The 18,205-nt window shown below is 49.3% G+C and overlaps 1 protein-coding gene across 2 annotated transcripts; it reads left to right on the forward strand.

Annotated features, from left to right (window-relative positions):
- Positions 1-2,256: 2,256 nt before the first annotated feature.
- On the forward strand, positions 2,257-17,273 carry TMED8 (transmembrane p24 trafficking protein family member 8). Of its 2 annotated transcripts, XM_032963903.2 has the most exons (8): positions 2,257-3,249; positions 4,331-4,414; positions 8,592-8,835; positions 10,795-10,840; positions 11,478-11,532; positions 12,058-12,235; positions 13,975-14,126; positions 14,521-17,273. In XM_032963903.2, exons 1-8 carry the CDS (start codon positions 3,042-3,044, stop codon positions 14,745-14,747), a joined length of 1,194 nt encoding a protein of 397 aa, XP_032819794.1. In that variant the 5' UTR covers positions 2,257-3,041; the 3' UTR covers positions 14,748-17,273. The 2 variants fall into 2 exon arrangements, with proteins under 2 accessions (XP_032819794.1, XP_032819795.1); XM_032963904.2 differs by lacking the exon at positions 4,331-4,414 and having other exon boundaries at positions 2,259-3,249.
- The last annotated feature ends 932 nt before the right edge of the window (positions 17,274-18,205 follow it).

An 18,205-nucleotide genomic window follows, 5' to 3' on the forward strand; every position in this document is an offset into this window, starting at 1 on the left:
GTCGACCCGTGGCACCTACTGGGTCTGCCCCGTGACCTCCTGCCAGCGGGCGTTCGACACTTCACGTGGTCTCAAGGTGCACATGGCCTGGCACAAGCGTCGTGGTGACGTCACCGCCACTTAGTGCTGAATGGCGGTTGTTGTTGTTGTAGCTGGGTGGATGAGTGGGGTAATTGATGCGATGGTTGGGTGAGCGAATGTGAGTGGATATGTAATTGTGTGGGTGGTAATAAAACGTGAGTTACATCGCGTGAATGTAAATGTGTCGTACACCCACTTCCACCCGACACAGCCAAAATTAGCAAGTTTTGTCACGTGAAACAAAACGTGCCAATTTGTTCCACAACTTTAGCACACAGGTTGTCCGTTGTAGAGCAAACCCACAAAACATGTACAAGCGAGTACAGTACTTCATCACGAATAATATTGGTCGCGAAAGCTTACGTGTTAAACGTTGCGTGCCGTAATCGTTTGGATTGGAGTGTCGGGTTGGAGGCGTGTGTGTTGTGAAGGCCGACGGGTGATAAAATGAACATGCGCTGTGTAATTGTTTGTTTTGCTAGATGAGTGCGCGATTGTCACTTCGGGTAGCCGGTTGAGTGAGTGAACTCATCATTGTTGCGACGGGTGAGCGAGTGATTGCGTAATATTGTTTGGATTGTGCGTCATTCGGTGATTGAGTTGTGCGAGAGACGTTGGGGGGAGAAAGTGGGTAACACTAAAATGTGTTTTTAATTTAATGAGCTTGAGTTATGAGTGTGTGTATATGTGATTTGGTGAACGAGTCGGCGAGTGGCTGGTTGGTTGAGTTGCGAGGTGTTTGTATATCAGGTCTTGGTGAGCGAGTAGGTGAGTATGGGTAAGATTGTATCAGTGCCTGCCTTATTACAGACCAATTAAGACCTTATTGGTCACCAAGTGCCCTGAATTTTTTTTACGTTTATCCTACAAAGTCCCATCACAAGGGAGAAACGCAAATAAAATGTTGCCCTATTGAAACGGCTGTACCTGCCATCTGAACCTAGAAACCTCAATTTCCCGGTACAAGAATACGGGTAAGACGTATGGGTTGACACATAAGTTGTATACCTGTTGAACTTCTTTCGCACCGTATGTAGCCAACCGTGCTAACCGGAGGCTGGGTGAGTGAATGAGCAAGTGTGAGTTGATGTGTGAATGTATGCATTGCGCATTACACTAAGAAACCAAACACGTTCCCAGGGAAAGCTCCCACTCATGAATAAACCCATTAAAGCACCCCTTATAATCATCGGCCATGGTCAATCCACTGCTGGATGAAGGCCTCGCGATCCTGCGATGCAACAATCCACCGAGCATCATCACACGACGCTGATTTCACGGCTCCATCTCCGCGGGTGGACGCGTCCTCTTCGCACGCAAAATAATTCCATCCCTAGGCAAATGCCACTCAAGCCATTCATATTTACCATGGGGGGGAGGACCCCATCATCCCCTTGGGGCCTAAAGATCCTTTGATCTTTTACAGTCCGAGTCTCATCGGCGTGCTCCTCTTTCCGACTCTCGGTGGAATTCCGAGGATACATCATCACCATCGCCATCATCACCATCATCGCCATCATCACCATTATCACCATCAACATCATCACCATCATCACCATCATTACCTCCACCACCATCATCATCACCGTCACCACCATCATCATCACCGTCACCACCATCATCAGCTCCACCACCATCATCATCACCGTCACCACCATCATCATCATCACCACCATCATCACCATTATCACCATCATCACCGTCATCATCACCACCATCTCTCCGCGCGCTTCTTTAAGCGAGCACTTCTTGTTCATCTTTTGTTCCGTTCAAAAAAAGTCTTAAGGCCGGGTCCTCGTTGGCTCACGAGGCTCCTCGATTCGCCCCCCCCTACTCCTCGCCCCGCCTCCTCGCCTCGCCCCACCCCCTCGCCTCGCCCCGCCTCCTCCTCCTCGTCCCCCCTCCGCCTCGCCCCGTCCCCTCCTCCTCGCCCCGCCCCCTCCTCCTCGCCCCGCCTCCTCGCCTCGCCCCGCCTCCTCGCCTCGCCCCGCCCCCTCCTCGTCCCCCCTCCGCCTCGCCCCGTCCCCTCCTCCTCGCCCCGCCCCCTCCTCCTCGCCCCGCCTCCTCGCCCCTCCTCCTCGCCCCGCCTCCTCGCCCCTCCTCCTCGCCCGCCCCCTCGCCCCGCCCCATCCTCCTCGCCCCGCCCCCATCCTCCTCGCCCCGCCCCCATCCTCCTCGCCCCAAGCCATAGACATCGAGCCAGGCAGAGAGAGAGGCGGCGCGCACGGAGTCGATTCCTCCATCACTTCCCCCTCCAACCTCTCTGAAGAGGCAGCGGCGTTCACGCCCCACAACCACCACCGCCATCCTCCTCCCACCACCATCATCATCATTAAACATCCTCCCTCCTCCCACCACCATCATCATCTTCATCAACCATCCTCCCGGCACCGGTCACGTCACCAAAGCAGGGGAGACACCGAGAAGGAGACACGGGGAAGAGAGAGACACAGAGAGAGACAAAGGCGGACGCGCGGCGCCTGGTGGTGGTAGGCGAAGGGAAGGCGCCGTAAGAGGAATATTACGCGGACAGGGGAGCGGCGGGTCGGGGTGAGGTGTGTGGTGTGTGGGGGGAGGGGGCAGGTTTGTAACAAGGAGACACGCGCAGATGCATGCGTGAGAGAGGGACAAGCCTTGGGAAGAAGTGGTGGTGGTGGTGGGGGGAGAAACAAAGACGGACGGGAAGGGCGCGGAGAGAGAGACCGGGGAAGGAGATTGAGGCACGGAGACGGACACGGAGACTAGGGGGGAGACGGCGAGACACACGGACACAGGGCAGAGACACACGGAGACACGAAGGCAGACGGGGGGGAGAGTGAGAGAGAGAGAGAGGCAGGATTCTGGAGGCAACAGCGAGGCGGATATAGGACAGGAAGGAGGCACTGTACAGACCGGGAGAGAGGGCGACGAGGACATATACAGGGGAGACGCGGGCAGACAAACACGGGAGACGGGACAGAATGGCCACGGAGGGCGCCATGCAAATGCTGGAGGCCGCCACCGCCTCCCTAACGGTGCAGAGCACGGACGTACACGGCCCCGGCCACGGTAACGCTGCGCCCGACGCCCTGCCGACTCTGGCAGCACGCAGCGAGGGTGCCGCCCTTGAGGAGCGCTGGGGCATCCCTCGGAGAGAGCTCTTCATCCTCGCCCTGCGGTTTTACAAAGGTGAGGAGAGAGGGGCTCTCCCCTTCCCCCACCCCTAATTGATCATTAGTTAATTGCGTGTGGCGAGTGGTGGGTGATTAGTGGCGTCGGTGTGAGCTTGTGATCAATTCTATTGGTGGAGGGGGATTGGTTTTGGAGACTGGTATTATTCCTGGCCATGGTTCGTCGTCATGGTCATCTTCATCATCATCCGTAACGCCATTGTAATAAACACAATAATCCACATCATAACTACAATCGTTAGTATGGTCGTCATGACCAACGTTTACATACTAAACATCAGCAGCAGCAGCAATATAACTATCGACATCTTCAACATCAATACAATCGTAAACATCAACACGATCGTCATCTCCATCATAAACAACAAAATAATCGTGCACATACATAACAACATGGTAATAATCATCAACAATATCAGCAGCAGCAATATCAGCAGCATCATCATCACCACCATCATAGTGAACATCAAAACCTGTTGATTTTTTTGGTATGCGAATTTGTCCCCGAGTCTCAACTAGGTTGATGGGCCCTTAAATGATTAATTAATACACGGTGCTGGTTTAGTAAAACATCAACCATCAAAGGAGTCAAAGACGGGTGGATGTGGTGCTGATCACAACCACGCCCTCGTGTAGTTGTACCGTTACAGGGCCTTAATAGGTGCTCGCAAACTGCACGTGCCCCCCCCCCCCCAACAGAGTGTACGGTATAGCTACACACAGTGATGTCTTTGTCTTCGGTGGCAGTGAGCTTCCATTCCTGGCTTAAAATTAACATCATAAACATCAACATCCATCCAAATGGCCAAATAGTATCCAAACTGAGTGGTGGACATTACCCAGGTTGGCTTGGCATAAGGGTTCTGCACATTAGCACTGTGCATATCGTTTTGTCAATCCACTGCTGGATCAGGGCCTCCCCACGTCCGTGTGGGTTGTTTGACCATACTTGACAACGGTGGCCATCTATGGGTTGGACATGAAGGCGGTTGGTGTGTGTTGTTATGGCCTCACGAATACCACCGTCAACCACCACCTCTAACATAACCCCCACCTGTGCTGCACTGTGGCCTTAATAGGTGCTCGCAGACCGGGACCGGACTCAACAGCGTTTGCGGCCAACATTGTGGGAGATGACGTGAGATTGGAATCGTGTCACAGCGGTTTGTTCATTTCGCTTACAATGACGACCACACTTTCTGAGTTCGAATCCTGGCCGCGCTGCATGCACGTGATCACGTTTAGCCGTGAGCAAATCCACTGCTGAATGAAGGCCTCCCAAGCTGCCGCCATCTCTCCCGTATGTATGGAGGTTGAACTTATTTTGCGCATCTTTACGTAGCCAACTGTACGAATCAGAGGTGGGGGTAACGATTCTGCGATGTACCTGCCACACGAATAGATGTCAATGCTCCATCGCTGCGGTGGAAGTCCTCTCGGACGCCTTCAATCTGAACCTGGGCCCTCTACTAGGTAGATTCAGCCTAAAAAGGTGTTTGTGATATGGGCATCATATCACCATCGTCCTCAACAGTGGGCTTGAGACCAATACGGTCAGATTGGGCATATGTGTGATCTACAAAAACATAATAATAAGCCACTTGCTGGTGTATCAACCTGCATAGGGTACTCTCAAACAGCGTGGCACATGTGTAGCAATGAAGCTCAGATGGTGAGAGACGAACGGTCTTTTGAGTGGAAAATGCCCAAAAAAAACTGCTTGCATATTGACCACAAAAGGCGAACAAGTGGCGTAACATCTCGTACCCAGCGATTCCAAGCGTGGAGCAGACGGGAACAAGCAGCGTACACTGCGTATGTGGACACTAATGGGGGCGAGAGGCGTGTGCGTGTACACAGTGGTAGGTCGTGTCTCTACCATGCCACTGTCTAGGGTGGTGTGTGAATTTGCAATCTGGTTGTTAACATTGTTTGTTTTTGCATGACTGGTAACCGCATGGAGAAAAAATCCCCAGTAAACAAAAACACTTTCCAGTTTGTCGCATATATATAAAGTCTCGCGATAGCATAAATGTATTTTTTAAAAACCTTTTTTCTTACCTGCCCAAATGTAGGATTTATATGAAATGGGGGTGGTGATGATTGCAGTGATATGATTGTGATGGCATATGGGGATAGTAGTATTCATGGCATTGATGATTTTGTGGGGGATGGTGATCATGATGGTAATGATTATGATGATGGTAATGATTACGATGGTCATTGTAACAATGATTATAATCATGGTAATCCATGCCAACCGATGTTTGAGCCAAGCCTTGCACTTTACGTGAGCCCCCGGGTGTAGGGGACCCCTGCCCTGAGATCCCGCTCTGGGACACGGTAATCATGAGTTATTTTCAGAAAGCGTTTGCCACAGGGAACTCGCACCATTGCATAAAACAAAGCTCCCCCGTATAGCCTTTAACAGGCTGTTGGGGAAAGTGCTGTTAGCGAGCATCTGTGAAGGCCAGCGTGGAACACAAGGGGGTGAGTTCCAGCATCACGCCCGGCCGCATTTGTCTCCCAAATGGCGATATTTACACAACGGCACCAGGTACTCGTTTGAGGCAGAGTCGGATTAGGGGAGGCTCAGGACTGGTTCAAATAATCGTCAATGGTGTTGGTCATGAGCTGGAATCGAATTTGGGCTGCTGGGTTCGTAACGCAAAGCGCTAAACGCTACGTCACCACTCCCCCACACAGTGGGACAAAAGACAAAGATCCCCAGAATTTCCTTAACAGGCTGTTGGGGCAAGTTTTATTAGCGAGCACCGATGAAGGCCAGCACCACGCCCGACCGCCTTTGTCTCCCGAGTGGCGATGTTTACACAATGGCACCAGGTACTCATTTGAGGCTGAGTCGACCTAGGGAAGACCTAGAACCGCGGTTCAGATAGTCGTCAATGGTGTTGGACTTGAGCGGGAATTGAACTTGGGCCACCGCTTCCCCACACATATGCACACACACCGTGGTATATACTCGCCGTGGCACCCACACATCGTGACACGTACGCACGCGCCTTGGGAAATAGTATCCCTGGCAATGGCCCCTCTGTCAGAGCAGAGAGGACAGTCCAGAATGTTTGACTCATAGCAACAACAGACTGAAATTTATTAAAACGTGCAGCCGCGAAAAGATGAAGGCGCAGAGGTCTCAGTTGATGCTTCCTTCCTTCCTTCTGCCAGATTCCACACTAGTTGCAAGAATTGGTTGTACACTTTCATCACCACCACCACTAGAATCGGGCTTGAGGTATTTCACCCCCCCACCCCACCCGCTTAGTCTGTAACCTCTGGGCGCCACTCCATCGCCTGTCGCTATACCCTGCCCTCCTCCACCCTGAATGTGTGTCCCAGCCATGACAAAGTGCCTTGTGCATGGCAGTTGGTTTGTAGTATAGTTTTACGAGTTGTTTATGGTTTGCAAATTAATTTTCGTAACCAAAGTATTGTACGGTGCACGTTATGTACCCACTTCTCTGGGCTTCTTAATCAATATAGCGTTATTCATACGTTGGTGACAGCTTATATCAAGGCAGCAGTTGCCTTCTGCCAGGGTCACCTAGGGTTAAATGTCGGCTCCTCTTTATGGACTATGATGTGCTGAGGTTTGAAAACATACTTAAATTATAAAGCGTTATTTAAATATTTAAAAGCAATCTTTTTTTTTAAAGCAAACCTGACTGCTGATGAGATAATGCATGTTGAGACCGGTCCCAGAGTTTGCTTGTGCTGAATCAATGCTTCTGAAATTATCACATAGAACGCCATGGGGCTGGTTTGTGTAAAAGAGGAAGACATTGTGAGCTTATCTCCTTTTTTTCAAAGTGCATACGGAGAGACAATGCTCAAACTCAGCCTCTGAGAAACCTACTTGCTGTGCTATATACATGCCCAAAGCTCTGTTACACCTTATTACAAATCCATCCTCTTGTCCTTCCAGTCCAAGGGTTTTACAGCAGCATTTAGTTAATCAGGAAAACTGTGGACCAGTATTGATCGTCTGGGTCTCCACCAGTAGTGTCAGATCTGTTGATTAAATACTGCTCCGTTTCCAAATATTATTGGCAAAAAACACTCCACTTAAAACTACGGGGCCCATCAACACAAAGTAGCAACGTTGTATAAAACCCAATAGCCTCGTTTATTTAACAGGCCACACTCTGCTGATGAGACTCGGAGAAGGCAAAACCAGATTGATCCAGAAGGCTAAAATTTAATATATATTTTTTTATTTACTTAGGGAAATTGACTTTTTGTCTGTTTATATGACAACTGTGATGCTATATGTTGCCACAGTAATTTTTAAATGCTTATTGCTGTATTGCCACCTCCTACAGACAACCCCACCTCATCTCCCGAGCGGGTGTGCTTTGTGTCAAACGTTCAATTGCGCCTTCTCTTTCCTTGATCCACCAACCTTGCTTCCAAGGCGCTGGCTTAGAGACGCGATGTCATAATGGGCTGTGTGAAAATGGCCGGCCACAACCACCCCGGCCACAACCACCCCATCTCGGGTTTTTTTTTTCCCCTACTTCTTCACTGCTGCGTTAATTGGCAGGATGGTTTATCTGGCCCGGTGCTCATCCCCTCACTCCCGCCACCCCACCCTCCACTCAGTGAAGAATGGTTCGATCCACAATCAATTGTCATCTGCTACGTGACCATAACCATGGAGTTCTGAGGTCATGGAAGTTTATGGAATTGACTGCGACAAGCACCGTTATTTTAGCTGGAAGGGTGCTTCGACGTGACGTATCATTACCCCCCCCCCCCCCACCTTGCTGCTGCGACTGGGCACGTGTGTTTTTTTATGGTTTAAACACAATTCAGTAATATACGACTTGTTTACGAAATGTGAGGCGAAGTGAAGGCGTAGGGAATGAAATGGTGATGTTTACGTGCGGCATCAGGAACTCATTTAAAGCCGAGATCCCCCATGTAGCCATACCAGACTGTTGGGGCAAGTGCTCTTGGTGAGCGCCTATGAAGGCCGGAATGGCACAAGAGGGGGTGGGTGGCCAACACTACGCCCGGCCGCCTTTGTCTCCCCAGTGGTGATGTTTACACACCGCACCAGGTACTAAGTTCAGTCTGAGTCGACCTAGGGGAGGCCCAGGACCGGTTCAGATAATTGTCACTGGTGTCGGCCATTAGCGGGAATCGAACCGAGGCTGCTGGGTTGGTAGCGCAGCGCGCTAACTGCCATACTACCACTCCCACACTCGTACAATCACACATACAGTGTCACATCCTCACTGCACCCTGGTCTCTCCCTCTTCTCTCGCCTGCTCTCTCCTGCTCTCTCTCCCTCCCTGCCCATGCTCTCTCCCGCAGACAACGTGGGTGAGGGTTTCCCTGCAAGCGCCCAGGACCGTGCTCGGCTGCAGGCGGCGTGTGAACGAGCCGAGGCCGAGGGGGTGGTGCCCGGCTCCCAGGTCGAGTCGTCGGGGTCGCGGCCGGGGGACACGGGCGACTCGGCCCCTTCGGACGACGCTCGCGCCCACTTCACGCAGCTGCTTATCGCCCACTGCCCGCTTTTCGTGTCCTACATGCTTGCCCAGCGAAGCGAAGGGCGCAGGTTCGAGCCCGATCCCAGCCTCTCCCGTGCTCTCGTAATGGCGGTCGTAGTGGTCGCTGGACGCAGGGTCAACGATAAAAGTTTATGATGATTGTTATCATTGTGAGAGTACATTTCTGGCGGATATTGTGGGTGCAGTTTTAATTACTGTGGTGGGTCAGCGGTAGAGCAAGATGATTGCAATCGGAAGGTAGCGAGTTAAATTGCTAGTTGGGGGGTTGGCTCCGTCATCGTTCTTCCGCGGTTGATGAAACAAAAGTGGTTGTCCTATGGATGAAGTCGTTCCTGCCATAGCAATGTTGAATGTCAGTCCAATCCTAGTTAACTACAACAATAATTATCATAAAGTTTATATTTTTGTTTTATTTGGCTTTAAAAGCTAATGTTTTTGGTTTGACTGCCACATGATAACATCTCCATAGCAGGGGAGGTAGAAAGTGCAGCACCTCCAGCATGGCTAAAGAGAGGTTACAAGAAGTCAGAAGGGAGCTCGGAGGTACATCTGTGATATCTGCTTTTGCGGGCTGTTCTCTAACATGGGATGACGTACTGCTCTATGAGACTTCTCAATGGATGCTTCGTCCCTTGGCTTGACAGAAATAGCGCAGTTGGAATGAAGCGTTTGGAAATAAGTCCAAAAAGTCAAATTGTCCGTCACCTCATGACCTATTTAACAATAATATTAATAACTGTCATAATATTAAGACTCAAAATATCAATGTGTTTCCACACCTTGTTAATTACTATAATATTGTGTTGTTTAAATAGTTATAGTATTTCCATGCTTTATTAATAACTCTGTAAATGTCAACAATTTCAGGCTGCGTTTACCTCGTAAACAAATAATTTCACTTTCTCCCTTCTCAACCGAGTATTGCACGGTGCTCATATTCTTGTGATCGACTGGTGGAAATTCTGCATTCTCATGGAAAAGGCAGTATCTCCTCCCTGCTGTCCAATGATCAATGAATTGTCACAATTCAGGGTGACAATTCGATTCAAACATCGATTGTGTTTTATTTTTACAATCTCATTTGTGTTTTTGTTGTTCCGGTCTCATTCATACAGTTTTGTAAGTTAACACCATGCCTAAATGTAACATCGGCGTGTAATTTACATAAAGTGTAGATAATTCCTCACGCGGCATGAACCGTGAATGCAAGAAGCGAGATATATCGAAGGAAATATCGATGAATATCCACATGCCCTAATAACTGTTTATATTCCAATTTAGTTATGTCGTCGTTGAGCGATCACCAATCTCAGATTACTGTGTATGCTGTTTAACGCGTGGGTGAGTGGCTGATTGCATTAAACCGTGATGTGCCCAGGCACGAGGCAATCAAGACTCACTCGGCGCGTTAATCATTAACCACGACGGCTGTGAAAACGTCACCTGTGCCCCCCCCCCTCCCCCATCAGCTGTTCACACGAACCCTTTAATCATCGGCACCCCTGTGTGTGTGCGTGTGTTTATGTATGCCGGCCTTCATAGGTGCTCGCTAACATCACTTGCCCCAACAGTCTATTAAGCCTATACAGGGGATCTTTGTATTTGTATGTGGGGAGCACCTCGTCTAGCACAAGCGCCGTGGTGACATCACCGCCACTTTGGCGAATGGCTGTTGATGTAGGGAGCGGCAGCGGTTAGCGCGCTGTGCTACGAACGCGGTCACCCGAGTTCGATTCCCGCTCACGGCCACCACCAGTGACGATTATCTGAACCGGGCCTGGGCCCCCCCAAGGTCGACTGCCTCAAATGAGTACCTGGTATGGCGTTTAAACATCGTCACTAGGGAGACAAAGGCGTTTGGGCGTGGTGCTGGCTACCCACCCCCTCGTGTGCCATGCCGGTCTTCAAAGGTTCTCGCTATATGAGGGGACTTTGCCTTTGGTCATGTTTACGAATGTGTGCATACATGTTAGTGTTTTTGTCTGTGCGCACGTGTGCGTGTTCAGCCTAGGTGAGCTGCATGGACAGGTGGATGGATTAGGCAAATCTCAGGTGAGCTCAGCATGCATCACACTCACCAGACACTTGCCAAACAGTTACTAGCTTTGGCCATAACCCTAAGCACACTAGCCAATTACACTTCCTTCCTAACCGTTTCAGTGGTATCCCAAAATACTTGGGGGGGGGGGGGGGGTTTCTCCGGGTTTTTACATTTTCTTCTCACATGCCAAGTGCTCGTGAATGGAATGGGTCAGGCACCTCAGTGCATAGCCTGTGTGTGGTAACAATGTGTGTGGGGGGTAGGGTCTGGTTAACGTGAGTGTGTGTGCGTGGAGCGGGTTAGTGCACCGCGCTACGAACCCGGCGACCTGAGGTCGTTTCCCACTCGCGGCCAACGCCAGTGACTATTATTTGAACTGGTCCTGGTCCTCCGCTTGGTGAACTCAGTCTCAAATGAGTACCTGCTGTGGGGCGTAATCGTCGCCACTGGGGAGACAAAGGCAGCTGGGCGTGGTGCTGGCCACCCATTCCCTCGTGTGCCATACCGGCCTTCATAGGTGCTACTCGCTAACAGCACTTGCCCCAACAGTCTGTTAAGGCTACACGAGGGATCTTTGTCTTTGGGGGACGGTGTCTGTTTAACGCAAGTGCGGTGGTGGAATCTGTGAATATTGCGTCTCGAATGCAGAGTGAGGTAGCGAAGGTGTTGGGCCCTGATGGAACCCTCATGCCCCTGAAAAAAGGTACATCGACATCATCAGCTAACATATAATCATTAATCGTAACAATATCATTGTAATCATTTTCATCATCATCACCATTTTTAAATATCATTGTCCAATGGTATCAACATGGTAATCATGTTCAGCATCATTATCGTGCTGATTAACATTTTAATAAACATGATCTTCATAATTTTTTTACAATCTTATCAATCATCATCTCCAGGAGCAATATCATCAATATCATCATCAATGCATATTTCCACATGAATGAACCTGATAGAGCGGCGGTTGCAAACGCCAATGTCTGAACCCAAATCCGTTTCCTCCTCCTGCCTGGCTTTGCCACAATAAGGTCACGTGGGTATTAAAGTGATGACGAGCCACGGCAGATCGTGTTTAACTTGTACATCAAATACATTTACATTAAGCTCGGACTCATAACGACATCTATCACTGCCACTTCTGCTGCTGGTGCTCGTGATGAGAATGAAAGTCCTCACCGAGCCGCTTTCGTCTCCCCTTCTCCGACCTCCCGCCGAGCAGAAAAACCCGCGATGGTGCCACCCGTGCTATGGACGAGCAGCGAACTGCGGCAGTTCAAGACGCGCGTGGCGCAGGAGCCACACGGAGTGCTGCGCATTGGGTGCGGCGAGGTGGGCACCGTGCGGGTCCCCACCCGCCCCGGGGCCTCACACCTCTGCTGGGAGTTCGCCACGGACAGGTGCGACCCATCGTCATCGTCATCATTGGCTTGTCATCGATCCGCTGCAGGATGAAGGCCGTCGCCATCTTGCACGGTCCTGCGGTGCAGCAATCTGTCTAGCTAGCACCAGGGAATTCACTGCACGCTCTCCACGAAGGATGTACCTTCGTGCGTGTTCCCTGCTTTGGATGCCGCTCCGTGTTTAGTCTCAGCCGTTGGCCATCATTGCTTTTGGCGACGTGTCCTGCCTCGGCCCACTTACGTTTGTTAACGATCAATGTGGCGTCTCTAACTTTAGTATATCCTCGAAGCCACGTGCTCCTCTTATCGACTTGCAGTGTAATTCCAAGCATTCATCTCTTTATGCTCGTGCATGTCGTTCCATATTTTTTTCATCAGTTTCCATATGTCACTCAGCCAGCCAGTCGCCCACTAAACTAGACAGTTACTGAGTCATTTTCAGTTTTCAGTTTTCATTTATTTGGTATAGCCCTGTGAGCCATTCGGCTCTTGAATCGGGTGCAACCGCAACAAACAAAAAACTAAAACACATGAACAAGAAAACATCTTAAAGTGACTATGGGACTGTGCAAACAGAAAATCCAGGAAAAAACAGCAAAATATTCTGAAAAAGCACAATACACCAACAACGCTGTGTGCAAAAATCCCAGTGGGATGCAAGTCAAACAACAACCACAAGACAACTTAGATTAAGGCCATCAGTCTAACTCCGTACTACAACACACATGGCCAAACCAAAAAACGTTTTCGACATCACCAAAATGAAGCCATAAAAGCAATGTAACAGTGATCATAGGAACTGTGACCGAATTTTCACAATAAACTACATAAATAACATGTAACACCAAACCCTAGAGCCATAGCTGGCTGCATGAGTCACTCCACAACAACAGGAGCATCAGTCGGAGTATACATTTTTTCAATGCACCTTAAATATCAGCACACTAAATCTAAATACAGATCATACTTTGCAGCGGTCATCCGGAGCGAAACATTTTATTTTATTTTAGGCCACTGAATAGCAGTGGCAGCTAGGGGTGTACAACTCCTCTAGAGCAGTTTTGAGTGAAGATTGCATAGGTAGTGATTCAAGTTGCAGTTTATTGGCAATAGCATTCCAGACCCTGGGGGCATCAAATAGCAACCAGTTATACAACCATCCAGCTTCCGAACCATCTAGTAGTCTACCCAGTCGTTTAAGCGAACGAGTCGCCCAGCCCGTTGCCACACGTCGTGTCATGTTCTTATAATGCGTGCGTAACGCATGTTGATTTTGTGTATTGCACGTGCATTGCATGTCTTTGGTGTGTATCGAGGGTCTAGGTATGTGTGTGTGTGAGCATGTGGTCAATTTGAGTATATTGTATTTTCTATCTACGTGACTTAACCGAAAGAACCAAAGAATACAAAGAATGTAATGAGTGTCGTGTGGTCACCATCAGTATTCAGAGGACAAAGCTGACCAGGCTTGTGCGCTGCTGGGCACACCACGTCTTCGTGTGCCTTTGCCGGTGTTAATAAACAGTCGGGAAATAACAATGGGGTGGGGGGCGGCAATGGTTACTCGCAGCACGTTTACTGTGGGCAAGTCAAGGCAACTTGGTCGGGAAGTGGCATAGATTGGGCGGTGTCCATTCCACGTGTTTCCATGAGAAGTGTGTTTTGTGAACAGCGGTCGGTCCGGAGAGTATTGCAGCCACTAGTTCTCCTAAGCCTCTCCCTCGCCGGCCCCACAGCTACGACTTGGCATTCGGCCTCTATTTCGAGTGGAACGAGGAGCCGGGCTGCGACGTCACGGTGAGCGTGAGTGAGTCCAGCGACGAGGAGGACGAGGACGATGACGAGGGCGTGCAGGGGAGCGGCGAGGGTGGAGCCGGCCCCGTCGGAGGTGGGTTTGCGCCGGGGGTAAATGTTGGTCAGGGATTAGGCTCGGGGTTAGGAATTCGGCATCGGCTTAGAGTAAGGGTTAGGAATTAGGGTTAGGATCAATGTTAGGAATAAGGTTTAGGGTCAGGGTTATGAATAAGGCTTATGGTTAGGGTCAGGGTTGGGCATTAAGGTTAGGGGTCAAGGTTGAAGTCAGGATTAGGGGTCAGGGCCATGGTTATGGTCAGGATTGAACTTATCGTTACGGATTATGGTCCAGGTTAGGATTAGGTTTAAGAGTCAGGGCTAGGGGGTGAGGGTTGTAGTCAGGATGAGGGTCAGGGTTAGGCCATTGCAGTTGGGCTCCACGCAATATCCCGCCGGCATGCCCCCCCCCCCCCCCATGTGCGTCACAGCCGCAGCCACAGCAGACGGCGGCATGGGCGACGTGGAGCGGGGCAGCAGCCGCCCCTCGGAGCCGCCCCTCGACGAGGTGGAGCCCCTGTGCCGTCGCAACTGCCACGAGCTGGTGCAGTGTGGCACGCACTGCTACCCGGGCATCGGCCTCTACCACCTCAAGTTCGACAACTCCTATTCGCTGTGGCGCTCCAAGACCCTTTACTACCGCGTGTACTACAACTGAGTTAAGGCCACGCTGCTCTCGGGCGATTATTAGGGCAATCGTTCAACCGGTTCTGGCAAACTTGTGGTAGTGCAGTGGCACAGAGTAATGGAGTTCTATCTGGCCAATGATTTTGTTGAAAATTGTGACGGAACAATGATTGGTCCACAGACCGCACCACATTGGGTCGTTGTGTGACTTTTGAATGATGATTGGTCTACTGAGTAAACCCCCTTGGATTTTTATATGACCTTTGTCTCTTATCTGATTGGAAAGTTGCCGTCACATTTGATCTCTATGTGCAGCAGATTTGTCCACCCTTTAGGCAACTACATTTTTCAAATAAGAAACGGAGCAACAATGATTGCTGATGGTAATTGCCGGCAACAATTGCCCTACATTTTCCCTAGTGTCTCGTGCCCTTCAGGAATCGGGATTGAATGAGGTGGGGATTCTGGACAGAGGTTTGGTGTAGGCATGTAATAATTCACATCCCCACTGTGATTGGATGATTTGTTATTGAGGGTCATGATTCGATTCAAGAACTTATTTGTTATTGGTTTGCAGGATTTACAGGGTTTACATGAAACAAACACGTACAACGTGTTCACATCAACAGTCATAGATTCCTAAACATGTGATTCAATGCACGTAATTGTGAGCCTAAGAATAGATTTTGATTTATGAATCAATGCATCTTTACATCTTAAGTAAAACTTAAATTTGCTATATTCTTATCCTTATGATACACGGCATGAAACAGCATGTATAAGAATTGAATGGATACAGCCCTGCAACCACTGTACAGTCCACTCGTTCCACCAAACCGAGAGAAACGAACGGGGACCTCCAATCGTGGAAGGGGACGAATCGTTACATGGGTTTTTTTGGTCAGGAAGGGGGCCTCGCTGCAGGGGGAGGCTTTATGGGAGAGGGCGAGAAGCCCCACGCTGGGTGGGGTGGGGAGCTTAGGGGGAAGCAGTGAATTTGACTGCAAACAGGAAAGTCCACTGCGGGGTTTGCGATGAGACGGACAAGTCCCGCGAGTGAGGTGGCGGTCGGTCTGTTGCGAGCCTAGGGTGGGCGGGATGATTCGCTGTAGCCATGGAATCAACGGAGGAGCAGCCTTTCCTGTGAGTCGACCAATCCATCGGCCGTACAGAAAGTCTCGAAAGTGGGATACTCCATACGACCAGATCGCCACGTTTGTCAGCAGCAACAAAATGTGGCCATTCGTGTGCTTGAACGCACGGAAAGGGAGCGCCTCCCCTTTCGCAATTCCGAAAGTACTCGTGCACTCACCTGTGAGGTAGTTGTGTAGTCATTGTTATGATTATTATTATTTTGTATTTACCATTCCCAAATTAACTGTGTACTAGTTTTCGAAAAGCCCATGTTTAGCACCGTTTGTTGGACTCGGCATTTGCGACGAGACGTTATCTTAAGGGCGTTTGTTACAAATTAACTTATATTGTTAAGACGAGTCTGTCAATGTTGTGTGTTCATATGCTTTAGGAGGTGGGGGCAGATGTGTTCAAGTGCAACAAGGGTTAGATGATAACGAGTCAGTGTCGGATGGGCAGGGGGTCTAAGCTGGGGTTAGAGTTAGGCAGCGAACTGTGTTTACCCGTCTGGTTGGGAAGCGGTACACTTTGTACCGCACCTGTGTTTCTCAAGTTGTAGACCGAAGGTGTGTCTGCCAAGCAGCGGACAGTTGTCTGTGGCTCAACCTCACCAACTCTTGTAGCCATTATTAAGCCTCTTTGTAACATGTTTTTGTCATGATTTTGCACATACCTTTTGCCATCGGGAGACCAATAACCCCCCCCCCCCATTGTCCAAGAGCACGCATTAAAAGATTGGGTCGCCCGTGGGAATGGAGTTCCTGCTAACAGGGCCCACCTGCACATGCTGTCACCAACCCAGAGCAAACTCTCCGTGGACTAGCGGCAAAATCAGAAAATATTTTGTGAGAAATGAAGCCCTCACTGGCTTGCCATAATTTCATGACGGCTGAGTTGGTGGCAGCATCGACAAGGTGGAATCAATCGCAGCCTCCTATAACGAGCGGAAATAATTTTGCAGAGTAAGACGACAAAGTGGCGTTTTGTTGAGGTTTTCCGTAACCTGGAACGCCGCCGTCATTTGGTTGCACTGAGCAGGAGCCAGAAAATCTGGATGAAGAAACCATCTCAGCTCAGGCAGGCCGAAGGCTCTGTAACTAACGAACACCAGTGCCAGGTTTAACAGAGATTGTCGCTTTATTGTGTTAGTTGCTTGTTTAAAACAACGGACATGCAAATTATACGTGCTCATAAAGTACACGAATAGAATTTAAAGTTTCACCAAATATGCTGCCATTTTCGTAAAAAAAAAAGTTCATCCCGTCCAGGCACAAGGGAGGACATTACAGGCCCCAAATGGCCAACTTGTCACTCTGATCATTCGTATTTATTCCACCACGTGTGTGCACAAACACATTTAGCAAAATGTGCTCCATTCACCTCAATGCTATTGGCAAATAAAATTACTTTGCTAAATGTAAAAGCCATGTGTTTTTTTCTTCCAGGAAGCATGTGTTTCTATCAGTTTACTAGAATAAAACCACAACACTCATTGGCCTACTTTATGGTGTCATGGCTACTGCCCAGTGCTCAAATATTAGGTTTTTCTGGGCTCCAGTGACCTCATCTCCACCGTGGTCACTGACTTTTCACACTCCACAGTAGCCTTCAAATCATTTAAGCAATTACTCTAGACGATCATTGAACGCGCCCCGCTGATCAGTAAATAAGGACGCCCTGGTAGTTAAGTGTGGGCCCGAGGTCTGGAATTTGAGACGCCTCTGCTAACGCTGTCATATCTGGCAGCGGTTGCTTAGAGTTTACCTTACTAGTAATTTTTACATTAATTTTGGTCACAATTATTAGAACGGTTTAAAAAAAATCGCAATTACAGCCAACATGTACAAGAAAAACTATCCACATTGTATTACATTTTCCAATACAATTAATACAATGAATCTGGGATGATAAAAAATAAACGAGCACATCTTCGCGTTCATGTGGGGGCGTCGTGGTGAGATGTTCTCTCTCACCTGGTCTGCAGAAGGTCTGCAGGTTCGATCCCAGATCCTTAAAATGCCTGTTGTATATTTGAATCGTGCATGCTCTCCGTGGTTGTGGATTGTTCTCCGGGTTCTGTTTTTTTTGCCTCCACTTAAGATTATTTGGCTCCTGCGATACATTTACACGTGGTATTATGAACTTTATCATGTGTGGCCAGGTCACGTCTGAAAAAAAGCTATAGAGCTCAGTGGGCTTTCCCTCGTAAAAATAAATTAATGTGTGGAAGAGGCGAGCTGGTGGGAGATTATCCGATTTAATGGATTAGCTGTAATGACTTTTGAGTTGCTCAAAATAATTCTCGTGCAGTAAAATAAAAAGGATGACGTGAGAGGAAGGGTACTGTATGGGGGG

The sequence above is a fragment of the Petromyzon marinus genome, chromosome 31 (genome assembly GCF_048934315.1).
Source record: "Petromyzon marinus isolate PM22_M1 ecotype Great Lakes invasive population chromosome 31, UKy_Petmar_22M1.pri1.0, whole genome shotgun sequence".
Taxonomy (NCBI): domain Eukaryota; kingdom Metazoa; phylum Chordata; class Hyperoartia; order Petromyzontiformes; family Petromyzontidae; genus Petromyzon; species Petromyzon marinus.